Below are 25,473 nucleotides of genomic sequence, written 5' to 3'. Positions count from 1 at the left end.
ATTTGTTCAAACATCATTAACTTCCGGATGATGACAGCAGAGCATTGCACCAAGTCTAAGGCCCTTCTGAGTGTGGGGCCCTTGGTGACTACACAGGTCACACACACACAAAGCCGGTCCTGGTTCTGGCCCTTCCCCTTGGCTCCCTGAGAGACCCACCCACAGTCACAGGAGGTGAAGTCCTTCTGTGCCAGCTTGCCAGGCTGTCCAGCTTGGCTCCTTTCACCCCTTTCCAGACAAGATCCTCTCATAGACCTGCCACACGCTTCCCCGTGACCAAATCCAGGCCCATCCTGGAATGCCTTCATCTCACCCTACTCCAGAGGAAATACCCCCAACTTCCCCTCCTCTGAGATTACCCCTGTTAAAGAAAAAAATTACTCATGACACGTGTTAAAGAATATGGTAAGGAAGACTTTATTCAAGGGGGCTACTGGAATGGGGTCTTGTGGTAGGGGCCAGAGAGTGGCCTCAACTCCAAATATAACCAGGAAACGTTGAATTCATAGCCAAGGAGCAGGGTGGAGGTCAGCAGATGGAAAATTACTAAGAGGAAACCTCAAGGTGCAGGGGGAACTGGCTAAACGACTTCAGAGGATTCTCAATGAAGGCAGGCCAGAGTGACCAGACATAACCTGGGAGATGGTGGAGGCTGAGGAACCAGATTAGATATGGAAGGTGATCAGATATGGAGGATGGGAGAACTCTGTCTAACCTAAGTTAGCAGGATTCTCGCTAGAACTGGACTGCATAAGGAAGGACACAGGAAGGCACAGTCAAAAAGAAAGCTCGGAAGTGGCCAACCAAAGTTTGGTCAACATCTGTCCCCTTCCCCACTATGACCTGGAGTGATAAGTGAGCCAGCTCTCCTCTGAACTCCCATGGCACTCAAACTTCACCTCTCATGACCTATTCCACTTTTGTTTTTGTTTCAAGAAACAGCACATTCTTTTTCTTTCCTGAATCCAATACAGAGGGTAAAGCCCCCACCTACTAGGGTGGTGGGTTATGCAATCTGAATTGTCACCTGCACCCTCTTTGGAAAAAGTTTCCCTAATACCTGCAGCTCCCCCAGTCTCAAAGACATTTACTCTCCATCCCCCAGATGGGCTCCCTCTGCCTTCTCCGAGATCTGCTGACTTGCTCACCACTGTGGAGGTGCCTCTGTTGTCCCCACCTCTGTATGTTTGCACTCTTCTGGCCCAGTCACTACTGTGGACCTGTGTGTGTGTTGTCTCTCTCCCCCACCCTCCGGGAAGGGCCACGGGGGCAGAGGCTTTGACCACCTTGGCTTCCTCCCCAAGTGAGGCACTCAGTACATCACTGTGCAGTGAATGGCAGTGCTTGGCACAGACCTGGTTCAGGCCAGGTGGCACGAAAGGTGAATGAATGCTTGGAGCTGGAGCCTTTGCCATCTTCCCCCCGCCCCACCAGCTTGAATCCATATGCTAGTCAGGGGAGGGGTGTGGTCTCTCTTGACTCCAAAGCCCCCCAGTGTCTGCTGGGCTGGAACCAGAGCAGGCTCTGGGGATGAAAACAGAAGAGCCGGCCCTGCCCCAACCATGCCCACAGCCCAGTGGAAACAGAGGCAAACTGACAATTCCAACAGCACAGAAAAAGCTGGTGGAGAGACGGAGGGGCTGCGGGCATAGGGAATGAGGAATTGCCTAGGCAGGGTGTCAGTGCAGGTAAGGCTTTCCTAAGGAGGCAAGATCTGAGCACCGTGAGGGGGCATCTGGAGAATGAGGGCCCAGAGGGCTGCTGGCATCAGGAGGGGCACCACTATCAGTGACCCTGGAGGGGGACTGTCAGAAGCCTCAAGTGACAGGTTAAGGGGCCCAGGGAGCCACTGGAGGGTGTGAAGCTATCTGAGCTGAGAACAAGAGGGACCAAGGGCAGGGAGCCCAGTGCAGGGAGCTAGTCTCAGTCTGGAGAGAATTAGCTCTTGGGCCTAGTCTGCTGGGGGAGGGGGTCTGAGGACAGCTGGGGAGCTGAGGGGTCTACCAAGGGCAGGACAGAGGGGCTGCCCCAAGCAGTAGCCACTACAGTGGCACCTGTGATCGGCTGGCCCCAAAGCCACCCAGCCGGCTTGGGGACAGGGAACTGGTTTTCCCAGCAGGGATGAGCTCACAGGGATCTGGTTCCCTCTGAGCCACCCCAGCTTCGGCTCTCTCGTGCCCTCCCCCTACATCTGGGCCTGGCTTTGGTTTCTGGCACAGCTGCCAAGTTTTGGTACCGCCCACCCACTCCCCGCTGGCTATACTGGCCAGCCCAGCTCCCTAATTGCTGGGTGGGGAGCTGTTCTGCAGAGCTGGGACACCAAAAGGTGGACCCCAGCCACTGTGGGGCACGTGGGCACCCAGCCTGACCAGCTCCAGGCCCTGGGGGTGACTCAGTCTTCAGGCTAGCACTGAGCTCTGGAGGGCCCTTTGGAGGAACCATTGACCCAGAAATCTCGATTAGAAGGGGTGTGTGAAATGGGTATCAAGGCCTGTCATGGACAGGCCAGCCTAACCCAAGTGTCCCTGCTTTCCCTCCCCAGGCAGAGGACCTGGGCTCAGGGGTGAGCCCAGATGGGTCTCAGCTAGGCCCGGGGGTCTGCCCTGGCCACAGGCTCCAGCCAAGCCTGGCCAGTGCTAAAAGGGGCTGAGACTGGTGGGAAAGAATGCAACAGAGGGAGGGACCAGGAAGCAGCCCTCCAGGCCTCCAACCCAGGAACCCCAAACACACCCCCTTAGACACACCCACCACCCACAGCACATCTCTACTATACACACCTGACACTCACACAGACATAAACACACCACCCCCACGGCAGACAACACACACCCTGCTCTCTGCCCTAAAAAGGCGGGGCACACTGGCTCACACTCCACAGCTGCATCCAAACCCCTGCACAGCGACTCCACTCCACCACCAGGACCCACTTGTTGGGGCCTGAGGGGGCCGCCAGGCATGGCCAGGGAAGGAGCTGATCACAGCCATAAGGAACAAACTGGGGGTCTCTGCAGAGACCTCAGACGTGGCCACTGCCCCACCATGACTGGGCCTGGGAGGGAGACGTCTGTGTGCTGGCTCCCCTGTGGCAGGAAGCACATCTAATTCAACCCTGACCCCCCCATGCCCTGACAGCCTAACACAGCACCAGGCAGGCAGGAAGCGCTCCATGCATGGCAGCAGTTACACGGATGCATCTGTAAGGACACCAAACTCCAGAGCAAGGGCTAGGGAGATGCCTCTTGCACAGCCAGACTGGTTCTGTGCTCCAGATCACCCACCCAGGAGGGAGCAATGGGCCAGAGGGGAAGCCAGATGTCTGAGAGGGCAAGGATGGGAGTGGGTTTTAGGGGCCAAGGACCAGCCTTGGCTAAGAGTAAGGGTCACGGAGCCAAATGCAGGGCCAGGGATGGGGGTGCTTCCTCCCAGGAAAGAACTTTCCAGAATACAAATCAGATCATATCTCACTCCTGCTCAAGAATACCCCATGGCCCCCCATGCCTACAGGGAAATGTACACATTCCCTGCGGTTCTGTGGTAAAGGGCTGTGGTTCTGGCCCTTTACCAAGCTTTCTCTGCCTCATCTCCCGCACCTTCCCAGGGCCCTCATCCCAACGGAGGGAGGGGTGCACAAGCCAGAGAGAAAGGTGGGAGGTATGTTCTGGGAGGGGCAGGGCCCCTCCTGGAGGCTTAAGGTTCTCCAGCAGAAGCTGTGTTAGGCCGGCCCCACATCCAGCGGGGCCTGGGAACCTGGGGCCCAGCCTTTCCAAAAAGAGGACGTGGTTTCATGTTATAGCAATACCTTGGCTGACTTGCCTTCTGAAAAGTCTCACTGATGCTAAAGAAAGGAATTTCATCCCACATGGCAGCTAAGGAACTCTGTGGTGCCAGGGCAAGGATTCCTCCAGTCCCCAACGTGCATGTCCAGCAGCTGCACACAGAGGCACAAGGCATACCCTCCCCACTGACCATGAACATGGTGGAGCTACAGCCTGGGACAACAGCCCTAACCCTGACCATCCACGATCCTCTGGACTCAGGTCAGGGCTGACATCATCACCTGGTGCCTCCTCGTAGAAAATGTGATTTTATTCTGGGGAGGCCAATGTTCCCATCCCAGCCTCCCTCCCTCACACTGGCCCTTTTGCATCACAGGGCTCTTCACTCCCAAACCTCCTTTCCTGGGCCATACCTACTTCAGGGAGCAGGGCTGGGCTCTGCCTGGGCATTCCTCAGCCAGTAGGGCCTTGCCCTGGCTCCTGCTGCTGGCACCCATCCAGCCCACAGTCCCACTGGATCCCTCCTCTCAGCGAGCCTCTCCATCTTTGGCTGGTTACAGCAGATTCTGCCCCAGACCAGTGTAAGGAAGGAGCTGGCCGTCTCAGTGGGCTTGTGCAAGCCATCTTCTGACAGTGCTTCTGCTGTCAGCTCACTCCGCTGGCCTCAGATCTTGGAGGACTCAAGCCGAGGGCTCCAGGGCGCGAGGGGCTCCCGCAGTGCCCGCAGCTCCTGTTCCAGCACCTGGTTGCGGCGGTACATGTCCATGTAGCCCCCCTGGATCTCCCGCTGGTAGCGCAGCACCCGCTCCTTCTCCTCCTGCCATATCCGCCGCTCCTGCTCAAAGCGCAGCGCCTGCTCCTGGCCCCGGAGCCGCTCCTTCAGCAGCTCAGCCCGCAGCTGCTCGGCACCATCGCCGGCCTCACTGCCTCCTGCCTCCCCCAGCAGCCCCCTGCTCTTGCAGTCATCGGTCTCACAGCTGCCTGGGGCCTCCTCCCGAGGGGCCTGCTCCTGCAGGCTCCGCACAGCCTCTCGCAGCTGGGCCAGCTCTGCGTCCTGGGCCTGGGCTTGCACCCGGCTGCCCCGAAGTTGCGTCTTCAGGCTGAAGATCTCAGCAAGCTTCTGTGCCAGCTCAGCCTGGGCCTCCCGCAGCTGCTGCTTCAGGAGGCTAAGCTCTGCTGTCTTCTGGCACACCTGAAGGGGGACAGGGATGGGCAAGAGCCAAGCAAAGCAGGGTAAGGTGGGACCAGTTGGAAGGCAGCTAGAGGATGAGATGACAGTAATGAGGGCAGGAGTTTCTGAATGCCTAGTCTCTCACCTCCCATCGGGCTTCTTCCTCTGATCGGGCACTGGGATCGGCCTCTGGGCCCAGGCCCTGCTGTGCCTGCAGCTCCTTGCGTAGGCGCCGTTGCTCCTGCTGGGCCATGAACAGCTGTAGCTGGAGGTTGCGCTCACTACGCTCGGCCTTCTGGGTCACCTCGTGCAACTGCTCCATGTATAGGCGCTTCAGCTCAGACAGCCACAGATGCTGGCGCTCCTCCAGCACCTGCCAAGAGGAAGAGGCACCTGCCATGCCCTGATATCCACACACGGCCCTGCCTCCCGGACACCGACTGCCTGTACTCCCATGGCTGGCCCACAGATCCAACACTCCAGCTGCCTCTAACATCCTGTGCCTCAACACCACAGGGTCCAGGGTCCAATGCTCTGGCCACACATGTGCCCTAACCCACGATGTCCTCCAGAGGTGAAGTGTCCTCAACACATAGCCCTCCCAGGGAGTCTCCCTCCCACCCAACTCCCAGCAAGGACCACCAATGCCATGACATCCCCACCACGTGGGGCTTGGGGAGAGGAGCCAAATCACCTCTCTCTTCCTTATTCTCTTGTGCCCAGAGCCATGTGGGAGAGCTGGCTGGTGACCCTCTGTTTGCCCTGTACTCTAATGCCAAGGGACAGAACAGCACACCAAGGCAGGGGCTGCTCTCACCTGTGTGAAGGGGTTGGTGCCATTCTCATCACTGAGGCCCCTCTTGAGCTCCTCGCAGGTGTCGGGCAGCACGGCCACCATGTCCTCTGCAGTGGGGCAGGAGAACTCGTAGGGGGGTGGTGGTTCGGGCAAGCAGCTCAGCACAGCCTCCTTGGGACCCCGTGAGGCCCGGTCCAGGGAGCCCCCAAGGTGGTTAATGTGGCCCAGGGAGGAGCAGAAGGGGCCGGGGCCGGTGCTGGGACTGCGGCCAAAGCTGCCTCCGCTGGAGGAGTCGGACAGACTGGGCTCGGGCTCGGGGCCACCCTCATCCAGGCTGAGGGCATGCAGCAGCTGGGCACGGGCCTGGGCCTGGCTGGCCCGGGGCCCCGGGCTCAGGGGAGGGTGGCAGGCCAGCGTGTGCAGGCTGCCATTGCTGCGCCACAGCTTCTGACCCTTGTGGGCCGCCAGGCTCTGCATGGACAGGAAGCCTTTCCCGGTGCCCACTGTCGGCTTGAATACTGATGGGCGAATGTGGCACTGCCAGGAAGAGAGGGCAGGAATGAGACCCTGGGCTGACTGCTCTGCTCTGCCCTCCGATGCTCCCTCCCGCAGCCCCTGGGAATCCTCTTTGAGAACATGGGGGACATGTCACCAGGAGGCAGTGACCAAGTCTCAAGCCTGCCCATAGCAACACTTTCATGGGACTTCCCTGGTGGCGCAGTGGTTAAGACTCTGCGCTCCGATGCAAGGGGCCCCAGTTCAATCCCTGGTCAGGGAACTAGATCCCACATGCATGCTGCAACTAAGGAGGCCACCTGCCATAACTAAGGAGCCCATGTGCCGCAACTAAGGAGCCCACTTGCCGCAACTAAGGAGCCCACTTGCCGCAACTAAGACCCAGTGCAACCAAATAAATATATATTTAAAAAAAATTTACGCATGTTATTAAAAAAAAAAAAAGACTGTCACATCCCATCCCAGCATCAGGGTCTCCAAGGAAGCCCCCATCCCCACACTACCACAGTAGGGAGGGGCACGGCAGAGGCACACCTTGTCAAAACGACCCCGCTCAGGCAGCGAAGTCTTGCTGAAGTCACCGGCCCGAGGATGTTCCTGGTAGTAGAGGGTGGCATAGTCGGCAGGCTCGTTCCGAGGGGCCCGCTTGGTGGTCTTGCTGTCCTTCTTGGGGAGGTGCAGGTAGCTGAAGAGCTCGCGCTGGCCCAAGCTTTTCCGGAACAGCCCATCAGGCTGGCGGGAGCCCCGAGACCCTGCGAGTGCTGCCCGTAGCTCTTCAGGGGACATGTCCTGCCGTTCCAACAGGCTGCCCACGTTGCCCATGGCAATGCCAGCAGGGCCTGGGGCTGTGGCCATGAAGTTTCACCAGGGCATAGGCGGCTGCTTCTGGGGGTCGGGAGGCTCCGTCAGAGCAGGTAGGCGCTTGCTGCCCAACTCCCCTGATGCCCTAAAACCAAGTGCTTGCTCTGTGTCAGCTCCCCACCTGGCCCACCCAGGAGTGGCAGATGTGGGTTCCAGAGAGAATCCAGGACAGGATTCCTAGAGAAAGGAGTAGAGGTCCCAAGGCCACCTGTCTAGTGCTCCAGCTCTGACTAGGGGCCAGGGTATGACTGGGGTCACGGGGGACCAGGACCTGGAGCAGCAGGATAGGGGCCCCTCCCAGGACTGGGCCAGCTGAGGACTCATCGCTGTCTGACTCTAACTTTGTTCATTCTCTTGCCAGGCACCTAATGTTGTGGGTGGACAGAGGGCACCAGGGAACCAGGGCTGGTGGCCTCAGAATTTCCATTCCTTCTTCCCTTGGGAGGGGGAAAATTCCATTCAACCCCTCTTCCTGCAGAGGGTCAGAGTTTTCCCAAGGGAAACACCTGGCATGGGTGGGGTTGGGGGCTACCGCACGAGGGATACAAACAGGAAGGGCCCGAGGGGAAGGACGGTGGGAACAATGGCCACAAGTTCCGGAACAGGTGTCCATGTTGGGGCAGTGGTGCGAGGCAGGGGAAAGGGGCAGCTGGAGCCCCTGCCAGCCCCTGTATATGCTGCCCCTCCAAAGCCCACCACCAGGCAGCGGGACCCAAATCCTGACCCAATGTGTGGAACCAATCAGTGCGTGGGCTCTGGCTTCCTCATCTGGACAATGGCCATGACAACTCTTATCACTCAGGGATGCTGGGAGGACTGGCTAAGATTAGAGGACAAAACGCCCAGTCCAGGGCCTGGCCTACAGCCAGGATCAACACAGGCTGGCTGAAGCTGAGCTTAGCTGGTAGACACGTGAATGCCGCCAGCAAGTTCCCGAGCGACCAGGTCTCCCACCTGTGCTGGGACCACACTGTGGAGGGCAGGGCCTCTCCCTAGTGCCCCGCTGGATCCAGGCCAGCACCTGGCACACAGTAGGTGCTCAGAAAGGACTTGCCAAGTGAATGAATGCCACCTTCTCTGCCTCCCACCCAGCTGTTCCCATTCACGGACAGACACCCAGCAGGCACAATGCAGCTGCCAGTCCACCCCCACCCCCGGCCCTGCCCCACAACCCAATATGCTTCCGGGACACTGACTCCTGCTCCAAACAATGGTTAGGAGGTTCCATCTTCCTCAACCATTTCCAGGTTTTGTGTTTGTAGAACACAAAGCTCACAGGGAGTGGGAAGGAGGGAGGGGGTGGAAGGGCACAGCCCTGCCCCCACACCCTGTGGCCCTCAATCTCACCCCGGGCAAAAGCAACCTTCCCAACCCTCCCCTACCAGCCCCCAGACAGCTCAACCTCTCTGGGGGTGTCACAAGCCACACAGGGTTAAGAGAGTCATCCAGATAAGGAATGACAGGTGCTGGGCACCTACAGTGACATGGCCCTGCGTAGGGGTTTCATGGAGCCCTGGCATATGGTTAAGTATCTGTTTTTTTAGGTAAGGGCACTGGGGGCTCCGAAAGGTGAAGTGGCTTGCCCAAGGTCACAGAGCTGGTCAGAGTGAGGATGCCTGTGATTCTAGTAACACGACTGCCAAATGTCTAGTGGGAACCCAGGATGTCACCCACAGCCCAAGAGTTGGAATTGAAACATCTTGCCCCCCAATCTGACACCCCCTCACCATGACAAGCCCACCCAGCAACAGACACTGCTGTGTCGGACAGCCCACTGAACTCCTGTCACTGCTTCTTGGGGAGGTAGACAGCAGAGAATCTGGTCTCCAGCGCACTCTCACACCATCTCTCCATGGGGCACCTCCCTTCGCCATGCCTCAGTTTCCCCACCTTTCCCCAAAGTGGGAAAGACTCTACCTGCCCTGCCATCCTTATAGGGTTGCTGTGACAGTCACAGAGATGGGGAGGTGAAAGGGCTTGTGAACTGTAAACCTGGTGAGAGCATGGTGGCTGGGATGGTGGCAGTGGTGCCAAATATGCCCACTTTATCCCAAACACACAGTGCCTCACGTTCTGCTGGCCAGAGCCTCATTTCCTATCTCAGGAAGCAATAACCAACACTCCATAATCCCCACGAAGGGTCTCAGGTCCAGGGGAGAGGCAGCCATGGGCCAAAACAGCACATACACCACACACATACGGCAGTCCAGTCAGTGCCACCAGTGGCACATAAGTTCCTCCGTTAGAGGACACAGAGAGGATCCAACAGCAGACACAGTCACGCTCAAGGTCATCCACACAGCACTGATCACCTTCCAGACACACACATAACACACGAATACATATTGTCCTCCCTAGCCCCAAGGCTGCTAGATGTAGGGGAGTGTATGTGTGTGTGTGTGTGTGTGCGCGCGCGCACACACACACACACACACACGCACACACACACACACACACAGGACCGGCTTTTCTCCACAAGTGAGTTGAGCAATTTGAAAAAACTATGGAGCTAGATGGAGGGGCAAAAACAGCCCTTCCCTTTGTCTTTCCCTAAGGCCCCCACCCTCCACCCTCCACCCCTCCTAGATAACTTCTCTGGCTGTATTATTAGCTCCCCCAGTAGGGCCAAGGCCCCTGGCTTTTGGGAGGCTCCACCCTGCCCAGGTCTCACTCTGGGGACAGTCCTTTTTCCTAAAGGAGTCCATCCACCTCCCCTGCCTCCCCCACACCCCCAATACACACATGCCTTCCCATTGCTTGGAAGCCCAGGGACTGGTCCACTCAGGCCAGAGCAGCTGTGCAGGAGAGGATGTGTGGGGGGAGGAGGGAGGGAGAGACAGCAAGTGCCTTGCAGCCTCTCTGGGACCGCCAGAGCGAAAAACAGGGCCTCCTCATCCAAGTGCCTGGGCTTCCCCGCCCAGAACTCATTACGTGCCTGGGGACCAGAGCTCTGCACAGAGCTGAACCTCACCACCACCACCCCACCACCCTGCCAGCAAGGTTTCGGCTGGGCCACATAGGTCCTATTCTGCACAGGTCCCGGTTGGCCCCAACAGGGCCCCTTTACTCCTGCTTCCACCTCCCCCTCCACCCGCTCCAAGATTAGCCAGAAACACGGAGAGCCTGGACACTGGGAGCATCTCCTTTGGACGAACCCTTGGTGGAGACAGGAGAACAGGGCTGGGGGACCACCCTGGCCATGAAGCAGAAAAAGAGAGGACACTCAGGGAGGCATCCCAGTGTCCCTTGGTGGGTGCCTTGTTGAGTCAGCCTGCTGCTGGGCCTACCACGTGCTCACAACACACGTGGGAAGGGAATATTGTTATCCCCCACTTCAGAAGAGAAAACTGAGGCCCAGGAGGTAAAACATGCCTAAGGTCACGTTCAGCTGCATAGGAAAATGTACACAGGCTCCCGACGTTTAGAAGCCTGCCCTGACCCCACTGTGCATCTCCTCTGGGGTGCACCCAGAGTACTCGGGTAGGAAGCTCCCAGTCTGGCCTTGGCTGCCTTTAGCCCCTCTTGAGCCCTGGCCCCAGGGGAGGGTCCCACCACCTGCTTCGGGATCAGCTTTGCTGAGGGGCATGACTGCAGCTGCCCCTGAGGAATGGGACTGGAATGTCCCAGCTCCAAAAGAGGGGGCAGTCAGTAAGAGGGGCCCAAGGAGGGAATGGGAGAGGCTGGCATTCCCTAGTCCCACTTCGACCTGTGAAAAGGCAGAGTCCAGCGTCTAAATGCTGCAGGAGTGATTCTTAGTATCACTATATGGTCACTTACAGTTGCACGGCACTCTACAGTTTTTATCAGCCCTTTTGTTTCATCCTCTCATCTCCACGACAGCCTCATGGAGGCGGGGAAGACAGTAGTTACCCTTACCCCATCTTACAGCTAGGGAAACTGAGGCCCAGAAAGAGGTGAGCTGCCTAAGATCCCACACGAAGAGCAATCCCAACTCCCCAGGCAAGGCCCTCTCTTCTGCTCCAGGCTGTCCCAGCCAGGGGTTACCAGCTGCCCTCCATGGGCACACACTGCTGTGTATTATATCTGCTCAACTCCCCACACTCGCAAGGGCCCCTGCAACCAAGTTGGTTTGGATCTCAGTCCCCTCAGCCTGTAATCCCCCCTGCTTGCCCCTGGGTCAGGAAGAAATAGTGGAAGCACGGCTGCATTTGGACTCTGAGCCCTGGAAGCTGCTAGCTCTATAGGCGGTGGCGGGAGCAGGCTGGCTGCATTCATTCAGTCTCGCACATACACACCCACACACAGCCAGCCGATAGAGAAGCCCTGCCTAAGAGGGCTCTGGGAGGAGGCCGATCACCGGGCCCAGGATAGCCTCCTGCCTCTGTCCCTCCCTAGGCCGGGAAGGGAGCACCGAGGCCGAGGGACAGGCTGAGCTCCTGGTGCAAGTGAGGAGAGCCCCGATCTGCTCGTGGAGGCGGGGAGATTGCTGGGTGGGAGATGACAGGTCCCAGTCCTTTTTCTGGGCGCAGTCAGGGCCCCGATTTCCGCCCGGCCCCAGGCGGGCCCTCACTTTGGCCAAAGGTTGTGGCCAGACTGGGATGGTGCTCAAGACCTGGGAGCGTCCCCTATTCATGGGATCCCTGGCAGCAGGCTGGCAGCTGCCGCTCGTACAGGGTAGGGGGTTAGTGGAGGAAGTGGGTACCCCGGAGGGGGCGGGAGAGGGCAGGAGAGGGGTCTCGTGGGTAAGGTGGAGGGGCAGGCGAGGTTGGCATCTCCATGGAATTTCCCCGGGGAAGGCTGTGGCCGAGGCGAGGGCTCCCCCAGAACTGCGGGAGGTCCTCCAGCTACCTGAGGGGCGGAAGGGGATGTCTCTTCCAGGCTCCTCTCTAAGGCTTGCCCCGAGCGGATAGCCTGGGGGCGGGGAAGCCGAACTCAGACTCCAGCGCCAAGGGCACCTGCCCCACCCCAGCGGTGGTGCAGGGGTCCCAGGAGCTGCCCCAAGGAAAGCGCGTTTGCAGCGTAACCTGCCGCCCGCCCTCCCAGCAGAGCGTCCCTGCTCGCGGACGGTCCCCGATTCCGCACCTCGGTGCTTCGGTATCTGGAAGCAAGGGGTACCTGGGCGCACACTGCATCTTGCCACCCTTGCTCACTTCTCAGACGTGAACCTCGGCCGGCGTAGGGCTCCGGCTTGGCCAAGGTCGCCGGGTAAGCTAGACCTCGGCGGCCGGCCCCACCCCCCCGAGTCCGGCCCCAGGCCGCTACGCGCCCCACTCACCATGCCGGCTCCGCTCTGTACCTCTCGCGCGCTGCAGCTCCCTTGCGCGGACTTGAACCTTCCCTCCAGGGCGCCGTCTCCAGCAGAGACTGCGAACCAGGATGGAGCGGCCAGGCGGCAGGCGCCGGAAAAACGCGGGCGGGCGGGCGCCGAAGCCGGATTGGCGAGGGACGGACGCCAATTCTTTCGGCAGCGCTCCCTAGCCTTCTCCAGAGGCGGAGGGAAAACCCGGCCTGACTCACTGGCTCACTGCCGGCCCACAGCCAGGCCCAGGCCCCCGGATGTGGGGGGCGGGGACACGGGCCACCCCCGCCCACTGCGTGCCAACCTGAGCCCCGCCCGGGCTCTCGGCTCCAGCCTAACCCAGCCTGCCGAGATCCCGCGCGGCGGTGGCGCCTGAGCTCCCTGCTGGTTGCGCTGTGCGCCGCGGCCGCCCGGCGTGCGCCAGCTCGGACCCGGGCCAGTCCGCAGCCCGAAACGTGGCCAATGCTCCCAGAGGGCGCCCAGCCCGTCCCGCTCCTCCGCTGCCGTCTCCTCTCCTCCTGCCTCGCTCGCCCGTCTCGGTTTCCAGAACCCGACAGCTTCGGAAGAGGCGCGTTCCGTCCATCACCTCCTTGATTCTCGCCGCCTCCTCTTAGGTAAGCAGTATTATTCCCTTTTGAAGGCTGAGCAAAACAGTACTCCGAGAGGTGTGGAGACATTTACCCAAGGTTAATGGGTAACCACAGAGTTGATGTGGTTACAATAATAATAAATGCCAGCAGCCTCAGTGAAACACAAAACAAAACAAAACAACAAAAGAAGGTGGGGGCTTCCCTGGTGGCGCAGTGGTTGAAGAGTCCGCCCGCCGATGCAGGAGACACGGGTTCGTGCCCCGGTTCGGGAAGATCCCACATGCCGCGGAGCGGCTGGGCCCGTGAGTCATGGCCGCTGAGCCTGCGCGTCCGGAGCTTGTGCTCCGCAACGGGAGAGGCCACAACAGTGAGAGGCCCGCGTACCGCAAAAAAAAAAAGAAGAAGGTGGGCTGGGCAGGAACCAGGCCTCTGTCCCCCTCTACCTGCTTGCCTGGACAGCGTGGGAGAGGCCAGAGTGGGCGGGGGTGGGGGTTGTATGCAGTGAACTTTGCTCACCTTCCTGGGCTCACAGGGCAGATACCTCTGCCTGGGCCACCTGCCCCCAGATTTGGCATCCCTGTGGAGTTGGCTCAGGAGCCACACTGCCCAGATGTCAAGGGGCAAGGCACTTAATGCCTGGGGCCAGGGAAGGGAAAGAAGCTCCCTGGGTGCACCCACTTCCTGAATCGGCTGGCCTTAGACAACTTCATTTCTTTCTCTACACCTTGGTCTTCTCATCTCAAAAAGGGGATCATAATTCGGCTGGGAGGATTAAATGAAGTATCATCTGTGAAGCACATGCGCAGCACAGTATCTTGGCAGATAGTAGGCATCTGTAAATGTCAGTTTGTCCTCCTTTTTATGGGGAAGGTTGATCAGAAGGTCAGAATGCTTGCCACAGAGCCTGACTTAAAGTGGCTGGGAAGGCTGTTAACCCGCACCCAGCACGCGCTCACATTGTCTTGGGTCAGTTTCCCTGGGCTGGGTAGTATGTGCATCCATGCTACTTGTGAGTGGCCAAGACTGTAAAACCCTGGAGCCACCAATGGAGGCTTGGAATTTTCCCCTTCTCTCTGGCTGCCACCTCTGGCCTCATCACCTTTCTCCTTGAGTTTTGCAGCAGTCTGCCTGGGCTCCCTACTGCCTGCTCTTGGCCTTTCCCCACTCTGCCCTGGAGGGCACTTTCCAGCCTATGCATTATGTCTCCACTCTCCTCTGCTTGAGAGGTGGCGTCCCATCTTCAGGACTGGTCCCACAGCTCCTTCAGGCCCAGCTCTGGTCCCTGCCTCACAGACCTCTGTGCTGGGGACTGCCTCAGTGTCCTCATCTGTGAGTGCTTGTTGTTGGGAAAATCCATTAAGGGCATCCACTGTGCCCAAGGCCCCTCCTCCCACCGCCAAGGCAAAACCATTCCCCCATCCTCTGTCACTGGGGCAGTGCTTGATGCAGTGCATTGGCACTTGTGGATCATCTGGCAGTCATCCCCAGGAGACAGCGAGTTCTGAGCCTCCAGTCCATGTCCCCCAGTGCCTCCCCAAACCTGACGGTTGACCATGCTCAGCTCGAACCCACCATCTGCAAAAAAGCCACTTCATGACTGCTTTCTAACCAGGAGGAAGAGGATGAAGAAAGGCGGCCCTGGCTCTAATCCTGAGCCTGTAACTTCCTGGTGACCTCTCTGAACCTCAGTTTCTTCACTTGTAAACAGGCAGAACCAGGTCATAAATGAAATGGCTTAACCCATGGGAAAGAACCTGGCACTTACAGAGGCTTCACAGCTGTGTGGCCCCCGCCCACCCGCTCTTCACTCATTGCGCTCCTTTGTCCTCTCTTGTCCACTGGGGCCAGGCCCTAGCCCGAGGGTGAAGGGAGGAGGGAAGAGAGCTGGCCATTCCTGGAGAGGCAGCAACTGAAGATTTCAGACCACAGCAAGAGCAGGCTAACAGGTAACTCCTGGTGCCCGCTGTGGCTTCTGCCAGGTCCAAGATTGTTCTAAACCTGAGAGCTGTGTCACGACCAGGGCATTGTGGCTGTCGGGATGGAGGGAGTAGGACCCTGCTCACCTGCCTGCACCCCACGCCCTGGGCTGAAAGTGGACTCCTGGGACCTGGACTCCCCTCCTTGAGTCACTCGTGCTGGGGAGGAGCCTGAGTTCACCTCTCTTGCCCTCCCTGCCCACCCTCCCCTGGTGACCTGGAGCAGCCTCAGGCAAACAGGAGGTGGAAGCTGAGAGCTGCCTGGGCTTGCTCTGGGGCAGAGAGCTCAGATCTGCAGGAGGCAGCAGGACTGCAGTGTGAAAGCTCCCCGGAAGTCCAGGGTGCCTGGCCAGCCCACTGGCCCCACAGCCAGGCCCAGGCCCAGCTGCCACCCAGGGTGGTAGCAGGGAACCTTGCCCTGGAACTTGTGAGACCTGGGCTCCAGTCCCTTGGTTATAGTGATTTATGGGTGGCAGGCAGTGGAGAAGTATGGAAGGGAGGGGGAGGGATTGAGAGAAGTCTGGGGAAGTCCATCGCAAGATGAAAGCGTTGTGGAGATCGGTGCCCCAATATAAATGTACCTAATACTGAACTGCACACTTGAAGATAGTTAAGATGGTAAATTGTGTGACGTGTATTTTACCACAATTAGAATTTTTTCTTTTTTTTTTTTTTGCGGTACGCAGGCCTCTCACTGTTGTGGCCTCTCCCGTTGCGGAGCACAGGCTCCGGACGCACAGGCTTAGCGGCCATGGCTCATGGGCCCAGCCGCTCCGCGGCATGTGGGATCTTCCCGGACCGGGGCATGAACCCATGTCCCCTGCATCGGCAGACGGACTCTCAACCACTGCGCCACCAGGGAAGCCCAATGAGTCTTTTCTTGCAGGGGCACATCACCTTGTCCTACCCAGTCACACCAGGCAGGCTGTGTGGCTGGGGGCCCTGGGCTGCAGTATAAAACTTTTAGCGTGGAAGCAGGTTAATGGTGGGATCATGGTCTCCTAGACTGTCTCCCTGCAGCAGGTGTGGGGTATGGTCAAATGCATACGTGAACAAGTGGATGAACTTACTCTTCAAAAATTGGGTTAGTGCGATTCTGGAATTTAGCATCAGGGGACCTGCACTCACCTTGGGCCTGGGCCTTTATTAACTGTATGACCTTTAACCTGCTCTAGACCTTAATTTCCTTATTTGTAACATGGTAACATCTCCGAAAGCCTGGTTTAGAATAAAACCACGTGTCTGACATGATCTTATTTATGTGGAGCGTAGAACATCACCCCGTGCAAGATAAGGGACAGGCACAAAATACACCAGAAATGTTAACAGTCAGTGTTTCTGGGTGATTTGTTTTTAGATTTAATTTTGAAATAGTTTTGGTCTTAGAGAAAAGTTACAAAAATAGTGGAGTTTGCTTATACCCTTGACTCAGCCTCCACTCATGTTAATGTCAAACATAACCAGGTACAGTGTTGACAACTGAGAAGTTAACAGCAGTTCGGTACTGTAAATTGTGGACTTCATTTGCATTCAACCAGTTTTTCTCCTAATGCCCCCTTTCTGGTTCAGGATCCAGCCCAGCACCCCACAAGGCATTTAGTTGTCATGTGTACTTAGTCTCCTCCAGGCTCTGACATTTCCTTAATCCTTCCTCATCTTTTGTGACCTCACTTTTTGAAGAGCACTGGCCAGGTGTGTTGTAGAATATCCTCAGCTTGTGTTTATCTGAGGCTGAGCAGCATGGGGAAGGGTACCACAGAGATGTGTGCCTTCTCAGCGCGTATCAGGGGCTATAAGATATTAGCGTATCTCCTTACTGGTGACTGTGCGAAGACCTTAGAACACTTAAATTCCAGTTACTACCCTTTGATTTCCGAGGTACTGTTCTCTGTATAACTGAAGACTTTTTAAAAAAAATGTATTTATTTATTTATTTATTTTGGCTGCGCCGGGTCTTAATTGCGGCATGCGGACTTCTTGGTTGCAGCATGTGGACTTCTTAGTTGCGGCATGCATGCGGGATCTAGTTCCCCGATCAGGGATCAAACCCGGGGCCCCTGCATTGGGAGCATGGAGTCTTACCCACGGGACCACCAGGGAAGTCCCTCCACAGACTTTATTATTGTTCTTTCACTCAGCCAATCTTCAGTTCGATTGACCCCCGTATTTACCATGGTCTTTGTCCTTCATTCCTTCCTGCATCCATGATCTGCCATCTCAGATAATTTTCCTTCTCTCTGCAGAACAGCCTTTAGAATTCCTTCAATGTATAATGGTCTCCTGGTGGCATACTCTCTCAGTTTTTTATGACAATGTGTATATTTAATGTTTCTTCTTAAAGGATAGTGTCTCTGTGTATAGAATTCTAAGTTGGCACTAGTTTTCTTTTTAGTACATTGAAGCTATTGTTCAGCCATCTGCTGGCTTCCATTTTTGCTGTTGAGGAGCCAGATGTAGTCGAATATTGTGAATCAGTCAGGTTTTGCTAGAGTATGATGCAGTAACAAACAGCCCCTGAATCTCCTTGGTTTGCAACAACATAGGTTTGTTTCTAGCTTCATTTCCATGTCCTGCAAGTGTTGGCTGCAGCTCCTACCTGGGACATGCTAGTCTCCTAGCAGAGGGAAAAGAACCATGGCAAAATCATGTGATGGTTTGTAAAGCTTTTGCTGAGAAGTGGTGGCACATGTCGTTTATCCACACATGTTATTGGCCAATGCCTGACTTCAGCAGGGTGGAAAAATACTAACCTCCCATGGGGATTGGTGGCAAATACAGTTGACCTTCCATATCCAAGGGTTTTGCATCTGTGGATTCAACCAACCATAGATCAAAAATATTTGGAAAAAACTCCAGGAACTTCCACAAGCAAAACTTGAATTTGCTCTGTGCCTGCCTACTATTTACTTAGCATTTACATTGTATTAAGTACTATAAGTAATCTAAAGATGATTTAAATATATGGGAGGATGTGTGTAGGTTATATGCAAATTCTACACCATTTTATATAAGGGACTTGAGCATCTTAGAACCAATCCCCTGTGGATACTGAGGGATGACTGTAATTGGGGACAGTAATGCTATCTACCACACTGTGGCTTCTTTGAAGAGTTCTGTAGCACTTACGGTACACCCAGGAAAATATAAACTATGTTTGTTTTTTCAAACAAAGGGAATATAATACAGAAGGTGGATTGTTTACACAGATTTTTGAAGGCTGCAAGAGCAAAAGAGGATGCTGAGTTTACCCAGATATTAGTTATTACAGGAAGCAGCTGCCACCCATTGGCCTGGGAGGATAAAAGGGAAGAGGAAGGGTTAGCAGGACCTATGGGCTTGGAGGAGGACCTGCAGCTGGGACTCTGACCATAAGAAGGGCCCTGCTGACTTGGGCTATTACCTGGGAGGGGGTTTGGTGTGGCTGGTGCTGGTGCTGGGAGCGTTGAAAGGAGCTGGGGCTGCTGAAGCGAAGGTACAGGAAGGAATCCCCTTCTCCCACCTGTTAATCTCCCTTTAGTGCCTCCCATTGGCCGAACGGAACAGAAAGTCAGCTGGCAAGGGGGCCTGGGAAATATGGTTTTCAGACGCTCGCCCCAACATCACAGAGGAGGTTACGGAAGGGTGGGCTGAGACCTGAGAGACAAGAGGTAAATAACCAGCATTATTACCTGTTTTCCTCTGGATTCTTTTACTATTTTTCTATTTGTCTTTGATTTTCTACATTTTCACTATGTTGGGTCAAGTCATGGATTTCTTTTTATTTATTCTGGTTGGGATCCATTTGAGTTCTCAAATCTGTAGATTAATATCTTCCATCCGTTCTGGAATATTCTCAACCTATCTTTTTTTAAAAATTTATTTATTTTATTTTTGGCTGTGTTGGGTCTTCATTGCTGCGCGTGGGCTTTCTATAGTTGTGGTGAGTGGGGGCTATTCTTCGTTGCGGTGCGGGAGCTTCTCATTGAGGTGGCTTCTCTTGTTGCGGAGCACGGGCTCTAGGTGCATGGGCTTCAGTAGTTGTGGCTTGCAGGCTCTAGAGCACAGGCTCAGTAGTTGTGGCATATGGGCTGAGTTGCTCCGCAGCATGTGGGATCCTCCCGGACCAGGGATCAAACCCGTGTCCCCTGCATTGGCAGGCAGATTCTTAACCACTGAGCCACCAGGGAAGTCCCCTCAACCCATCTTTTGAACGTTGCCTCTGTTCTGGTCTCTCTTTCTTCTTTCCTTCTGGAACTGCAATTAGAAATATGTCAGATCTTGTAACTTCCGTAGCTTCTGTGTTTTCCATCTTTTTGCCTTCCCATACTTCTCTCTGGTTCGTTTCTTCTGAGCAGGTTTCTTGTTCTCTAATTCATTCTTCAGCCATGTCAAATCTGCTGTTAAACCCATCCGTTCAGTTTATAATTTGAGTTTCGAGTTTTGAGTTTCTATTTATTCTGTTTTTGCATATGATACATAATTTTATGGAGTTCCCAGTTCCTTGCTGAAATTTTCAATTTTAGTATTTAATTTCTTAAACATAGTAAGTATAATTTGTTTTACAGTCTGGAGTTCCTCCAGCTCTATTTCTGTTGATTATTATTTCCAGAGGTTTTTGCTCAAGGAACCTTGCTTCCTCCTGTGTCTGGTTATTTTTGTATGTTGAATATTGTGTTTGTGAAATTATCTGTAGAGATAATTTGAAATGGGGTGATTTTGTCATTCAAGGAGAATTTGCTATTGCTTTTGCCAGGTGCCTGGAGGGATTAGCAAACTGAGATCATGTTAGTTCATACTTAGGGCATGATGTTTCCTGGGGCACCTGGATGAATCAGAGCTTGACTGCCATTCAGGGCAGGGCTGGTTTGCTTTCAGTTAACCCTTACTTCTGGGGTGCAGTCCTTTGGGGCTGAATACAGTGTCAGGCTGGTTTGTCAGTCCCCCCCACCCCCCGGCCTTGGCAGGCCCTTGACTCTGATTTTTGTCTCTAGCCATGCAAGGCCACTAGAGGTGAGCTTGACCTCTCAGGCACTTCTTTCCAATTGGCAAAAGTTTCTGGGGGCAACCACAACATCAAGTATCAGGGTCACCTCTTTGGAATCCTGTCCTCCCTGGGACCTCGGCATAGCAGTTCCTCAATATCTTGTTAGCTCTTTGATGCTTTTAAGAGTGAGTAAGTGAGTGTGTGGTGTGTGTGTGTGTGTGTGTGTGAATTCCCTGGCTGTCCAGTGGTTAGGATTACAGGCTTTCACTGCATGGAGCCCAGGTTCGATCCCTGGTCAGGGAACTAAGATCCTGCAAGCCGTGCTGCGGGGCCCAAAAAAAAAAAAAAAAGTGTGTGTGTGTGTGTGTATGTAAGAATTGTATGAGCATTTGCCCAGCTCCTTTAGCTGTCTTCAGCAGGAGGTTTTGTCCAAAATATCTAGACTGCCTTTACTGGAAGAAAGGTCCTGGTTTGCCTTTTTTTTTGGCCGCGCTGCAGGGCTTGCAGGGTCTTAGTTCCCCGACCAGGGATCGAAACCGGTCCCGGCAGTGAAAGTGCCAAGTCCTAACCACTGGACCGCCTGGTTTGCCTTTTAAACTATTAAACTATCAGTGTGGAGGGTGGATCAGAAAGTACAAGAGTGGTTTTGGGAAGACAAGTCATGTTAATCCATGTGGAAGATGCTGTAAGCTTGGATGAGGGCATTGGAGGCAGAACTGGAAAGAGGACAGATTTTGAGAGCTACTCTGGATGTTGAGATGATGGGCTTGGTTTTTTGTTGTGTTTGGCATGAGTAACTGAATGTAATAGCCCCAGTCTCAGAAACAGGTGTCTGAGAGGAAGAACAATTTGGGAAGAGAAGATCAACAGTTTGGCTTTGGGTATGTATATTTGATGAGGCTTTGGGATGCCCAAGAGAGAATGTTCCATGGGCAGTTGCATATTTGGGTCTGGAGTTCAGGCAGTGATATATAACATTGCGAGTCTTCAGTAGGAAGGGGGCACTTTGACCCTGTGGTTTTCTTGAATGGAAATATTTTAATTAGAATTTTTGCCAACACTGATGATTTTTTCTTGGGTCAGTAAAGCATTTTTTGAATAAATTGCATTAAAGCAAATTATTTTGATGGAAAAATTTAAATACAGAACAGTCAAACGACTTATTTTTTGCATTTAAAGTTTATTTTGCAAAAAATTATTTTCATGGTTATCACTGCTTTTCAATTTTTTATTCAATCTAATTTTAAAATAAAATCAATTTCTTCATCAATCATTTAGCATTTCCTTTTGCGACTGTTATGTCTATCAAGTCCAATCTCCTGGATCAGGTTTTGCAGATCTAAGCTATGTCAAGAAGATTTGAATTTTTCCAACATTTTAAAGCCAGTCATAACATTTTGCCAATGCAGTTTCAGCTGTTGTCAGTTTTATTTGGTGGTGTTCGGTGGAAGGGTGATAGTTTGTCTCTGTTTCTTAGGGAATCCAGGAGAAATTTTTGAGGAGTTTTGTGATCAAGACAGAAATGGAGAGTGAGAAAATAGAATAGTTGAGGAATACCAGGACATGGGGAGAGAGGGAAGGAAGAGAGGAGAAAGGGCAGAGCGGGGCAGAAAGAGAGGGGGAGGGAGAAACAGAGGATTTGGGGAGACGGCAGAGCATGCAGGGTACAGCAGGACAGAATACCCTTGGGGTTTAAACAGACAGGGTAAAAAATTGCCCTGCTGTCGCCCTCTGTATATCACTGAAGCCCTGAGGTTCAGATTCTCTGGAGAGAGAGTGGGGCTTAAGATCAAGGCTGGTGGGACTACCAGATGTGAAGGCAAGTCAAGGAGGATGAGGAGCCAGCGAGACCCTCAGAGAGGGTGGAGGAAACCTGGCTCGGACCCCTGCCTGCCCTCCGGCTCTGGCTGGGCCCAGGTGTGCACACACTGCCCTGCCTGTCATGCAGTCCGTCGGGAAGGTAGAGTGACAGGGACCCCGCTCAGCTGACCTGATGGGAAGACTCGTGGTGCGAGTGCTTTGCTGTGCTGAGGGGAGAGGCCCCTGCAAGGACGGAGTCCTGCTGTTCTTCCGCAACTCCAGGGGCCCCGGATCTCCTCACTGTTCATGAGCCCAGCCTGAGGGTCACCCTGCAGAGACTGGACTGGAGCAAGGAAGCAGGGGTGCAGGTGTCTGGGATTCTACCAGCTCTTTGATCCAGAATGGTGGGTCGGGTCTGGGTTCATAGGGCCGAGCCACCCTCACCAGGCCCCCCAGCCAGGTGCTGCTGCCCTGCCCTGAGCCACCTGGGACCTGTCTGTAAGGCCCAGGTTTAGCAAATGAAAACACAGAACTCCTAGGCAAATTGGAAATCCAGGTAAACAATGAGTTATTTTTTATACCACTTTTTAATACTAAAAAAATAATCTGTCTGAAATTGAAATTTAACTGGGGGTTTCAGTGTTTTGTCTGGCAACCTTACGCTCCTCCTGCAGTTCTCCCCTCCTTTCCATCCCCACCCCTGAGTCAGGCCCACCTGAACTACTGCAGCCCCCTCGAATCCTCTGCAGCTGCTTCTACTCTGGCCCTCCCTGGGCCATTTTCCACACCAGTCACCAGTTTACTCACCCAACACACATCTCTGATCTTGCCACCTAAAACCCTGCCCAGAGGCTGCAAACTCAAGACCCATAAACATGTTTGGTGGTGGTGGTGGTGTTTTCCATCATAACATTTCACTATAAAGACTGGATTTCTGGCTTCTCTTTTTTTTTTAATGTGAAGCTATGGCAGCCCTGAGCCCAGATTTCCACCTTTGCCTCTATCACAGGGAGCCAAGAATGCCTCTCCCTTTCAGAAAGGCCCTAGTCTGCACTTCCCCTGGGTCTCGTAGGCCACATTCATTTCCTTAACCTGCCCTTGTTCCATCTGAGCTTTTGACCCCTGATCTGCTAAAGTCAGATTACCAAGCTTGACATTCAAGACCTTTCCAACTCAGAAGACATCTCCTCTCTCCCACCTTCTTTCTCCCTCCATTCCTTTTCTTACCTTCTTCTCCTGGCCCATGGAACACTGGATGGCTCCTTAGCCTGTTCCATCCTGGCCACACTGTGCCAGCACCTACTGACCCGTCTGCCTAAAAGGTGATCCCCCTTCCTGTGGTCGCATCCTGGCCCAGGCAACAAGGACAGCCTCCCTGAGACGCCCTCTGTTACCTCCCCACTGAAAGGTGCTCTCTGCGTCTCTTCTCTGGCCATCCACAAAACCATTTATGTTCATTGCCAGCTTCTTTCTCAACACACATACACACAAATAGATCCCCATGGCTGAGCATCCACTCTGTAGATGCTGGGGAAACAAAAGGAAAATGACCTTTGCAAGCTCCCAGGTAGGTGTGGCAGAGCTCAATGGGCAGGGCTGAGAACAGATTCCCCTACAAAGAAAACATTCAGCTGCCTCTAACTTGGAAGAGGAATTTCCCAGACTGAGGAAACAACCAGGAAACTCAGGAAACTGAGCCTGAAGGGGTGTGGCCCACCTGGAGCCAGTGGGAGCGACTTCATGGGGAAGGGGGAAGGTGCTGGAAGCAGTGGTGCCGGATGTGAGCAGTCCCAAAAGCCAAGCTCAAGACTTGACTCTAGCATAAGTAATTGAAGACCAGTGGAGCTTTTAAAGCAAAGAAATTAGGTAATGAGTTACTAGAGTTACTAGAATGTAAAACCCATGAGGTGCAGGGATTCTGGTCTGATTTATTTTCAGAAGGCTGGTAACTACTGAATAAATATTTATGTAATATGTGAATGAGTGAATGAATGTGTTGCACGAAGGTCATTCTGGCAGCAGTGAGAGGACTGACAGGAATGGGAAGAGCCTGGGAAGGGAAGTCAGGAGGTGTGGGGAATACCAGGTCCCAGGTTAGGGTCTGCATGGACAGGGGGAATGTGCAGAGGACTGGTGGGGCCACCTCTAAGGTGACTTAACTGCCTTTACTCTGAGGGTTGGGCCTTCATCTTTGCAGCAACTCTGCATGGTGTCTGGCCCAGAGTAGCTGCTCAAGAACTATTTGTTGAACTTTCAACAAAAGAATGTTCTAGGACTACTCAAAGACAGAGCCACGTGCTCTTGTCTCCAGCAGTATGGTAGCTGGTCTGGAATTTCCTCCTCCAGAAACAGGTCATTCTTACAACATTTCTTCCCAGTTTACTTAGAGCTTTTGCAGACATTGCTTCATTTGATTCTTATCACAGCCCTGAGAAGTGGGAACCATTAGCTCCATTTCACAGTTGCAGAGACAGAGGCCAAGAGAGGTTGTATGACTTCACCAGGGTAAAACGTGGGAGAGATGGAATTCAGACCCAGGTCTGCCAGCGTCCACATCCAGGCTTCTTTCATCATTTAGCTGGAAAGATGTGAGTAGCAAATGTGAAAAGGCACACGACGGCCTGTGGATTCTGTGCTGAGCAGGTATTAATGGTCACAGGTTATGTTCATTGAACACTTCCTGAGTGCCCGTTGTAACAGGGAAGAACAAAATCTGACTCCATGTTGGATCTGTTTCTTTTACTTTGACCTTTGCTTTCTGTTACTTTTCTTCTGTCTATAGCTATAGACATACATAATAGCCTGCCTCAGGGAACCCTGCCCCTCTGCCTGAATGTTAAACCAAAGTGCCTTTGTTCAGCTCACAGGGAAACACCCTGACCCTGCCCACCTGTGAATGGCTGCAGAAAAGAACTTAACACATCCCCTCCCCCGAGGCTGGCCAAAACCAGGAGATATTTTGCAAGACTTATGGCCTTTTTACTTTACTTCCTCACCTCCTCCCCCCTCTGCTCTATAAAAGAAATTAGCATCCAGACCCCATAAGATGGTACTCTTGGACGCTAGTCTGCCATCTTCTTGGACACACAGTTTTCTGAATAAAGCCGCTATTCCTTGTCTCAACACCTCATCTCCCAACTTATTGGCCTGTCATGCGGCCAGCAGAGTGAGCTTGGACTCAGTAACAAGGTGACATGAGTCACCTCATTTATTCCTCAAACACCCTCTGAGTTTGGTTTGTCATTCTCTCCATATTACAGACGTGGTAAAGTATAAGGGGTGGGGAAGGGCTGACACTGCCAGGGAAGGCCTTGGGAGGAGGTAAGCCTGTGGGTGGGGGAGGAGGAAGGCATTCCTGGAGGGAGGCCTGGCTTGAGTAAAGGTGTGGAGAATTGGGCAAAAAAGTGTGGGGCTTCCATCAGAAGAGGGGCAGAGGCTAGGGGGGCATGTTAACCAAGGCCCTGGCCTGTCGGCTCTCTGGAGGAACCAGACCTGGCTGATTGAAGTCTGGCCACAGTAGGTCCTAGGGCGGGGACTGGGGTGATGGGCGTGCACTGGGCAGTGGTGAGGAGGAGGCAGGAGAGGGAGAGATGGCTGCTGGTCAGCATACTGCAGGCCTGGTCCAGGTGAGAGATGGTGAAGACCTGAAACGGCAGACATCAAGAGGAAGGGAAGAGGCTTTCCCAAGGAAGGATGGATGGGATAGGTCAGCAACCACCTCTGAGTGTCACATTCGGTTTTAGGTGACACATTTTTATCAATAG

At 54.2% G+C, this 25,473-nt stretch overlaps 1 protein-coding gene and 1 pseudogene across 4 annotated transcripts; one reads left to right on the top strand and one right to left on the bottom strand.

The window, feature by feature from the left end:
• Positions 1-415: 415 nt before the first annotated feature.
• On the bottom strand, positions 416-12,582 carry N4BP3 (NEDD4 binding protein 3). Of its 4 annotated transcripts, none has more exons than XM_029219076.1 (5): positions 12,357-12,582; positions 6,794-7,144; positions 5,765-6,280; positions 5,093-5,320; positions 416-4,968 (listed from the first exon to the last, which is right to left on the bottom strand). In XM_029219076.1, exons 2-5 carry the CDS (start codon positions 7,112-7,114, stop codon positions 4,441-4,443), a joined length of 1,593 nt encoding a protein of 530 aa, XP_029074909.1. In that variant the 5' UTR covers positions 7,115-7,144; positions 12,357-12,582; the 3' UTR covers positions 416-4,440. The 4 variants fall into 4 exon arrangements, with proteins under 4 accessions (XP_029074909.1, XP_029074912.1, XP_029074911.1 ...); XM_029219079.1 differs by having other exon boundaries at positions 6,794-7,141; XM_029219078.1 differs by lacking the exon at positions 12,357-12,582 and adding an exon at positions 9,863-10,897.
• Positions 12,583-12,708: 126 nt separating this feature from the next.
• The window catches only part of LOC114892778, a 29,937-nt pseudogene continuing 17,172 nt past the window's right edge, over positions 12,709-25,473 (top strand).

The sequence above is a fragment of the Monodon monoceros genome, unplaced genomic scaffold (assembly GCF_005190385.1).
Source record: "Monodon monoceros isolate NGI ecotype Baffin Bay Population unplaced genomic scaffold, NGI_Narwhal_1 Super_Scaffold_12, whole genome shotgun sequence".
Classification (NCBI taxonomy): Eukaryota; Metazoa; Chordata; class Mammalia; order Artiodactyla; family Monodontidae; genus Monodon; species Monodon monoceros.
The sequence above is the reverse complement of the archived record's forward strand: the minus strand, read 5'-3'. Positions and strand labels throughout refer to the sequence as shown.

Excerpts from the sequence above, each read along its gene's own strand:
- N4BP3 (XM_029219076.1), bottom strand. The coding sequence starts at position 7,114 with ATGGCCACAGCCCCAGGCCCTGCTGGCATTGCCATGGGCAACGTGGGC. Across the intron at positions 6,281-6,793 it reads AGCGGGGTCGTTTTGACAAG|TGCCACATTCGCCCATCAGT; the intron begins GTGTGCCTCTGC and ends TCTTCCTGGCAG. Across the intron at positions 4,969-5,092 it reads AGGAAGAAGCCCGATGGGAG|GTGTGCCAGAAGACAGCAGA; the intron begins GTGAGAGACTAG and ends GTCCCCCTTCAG.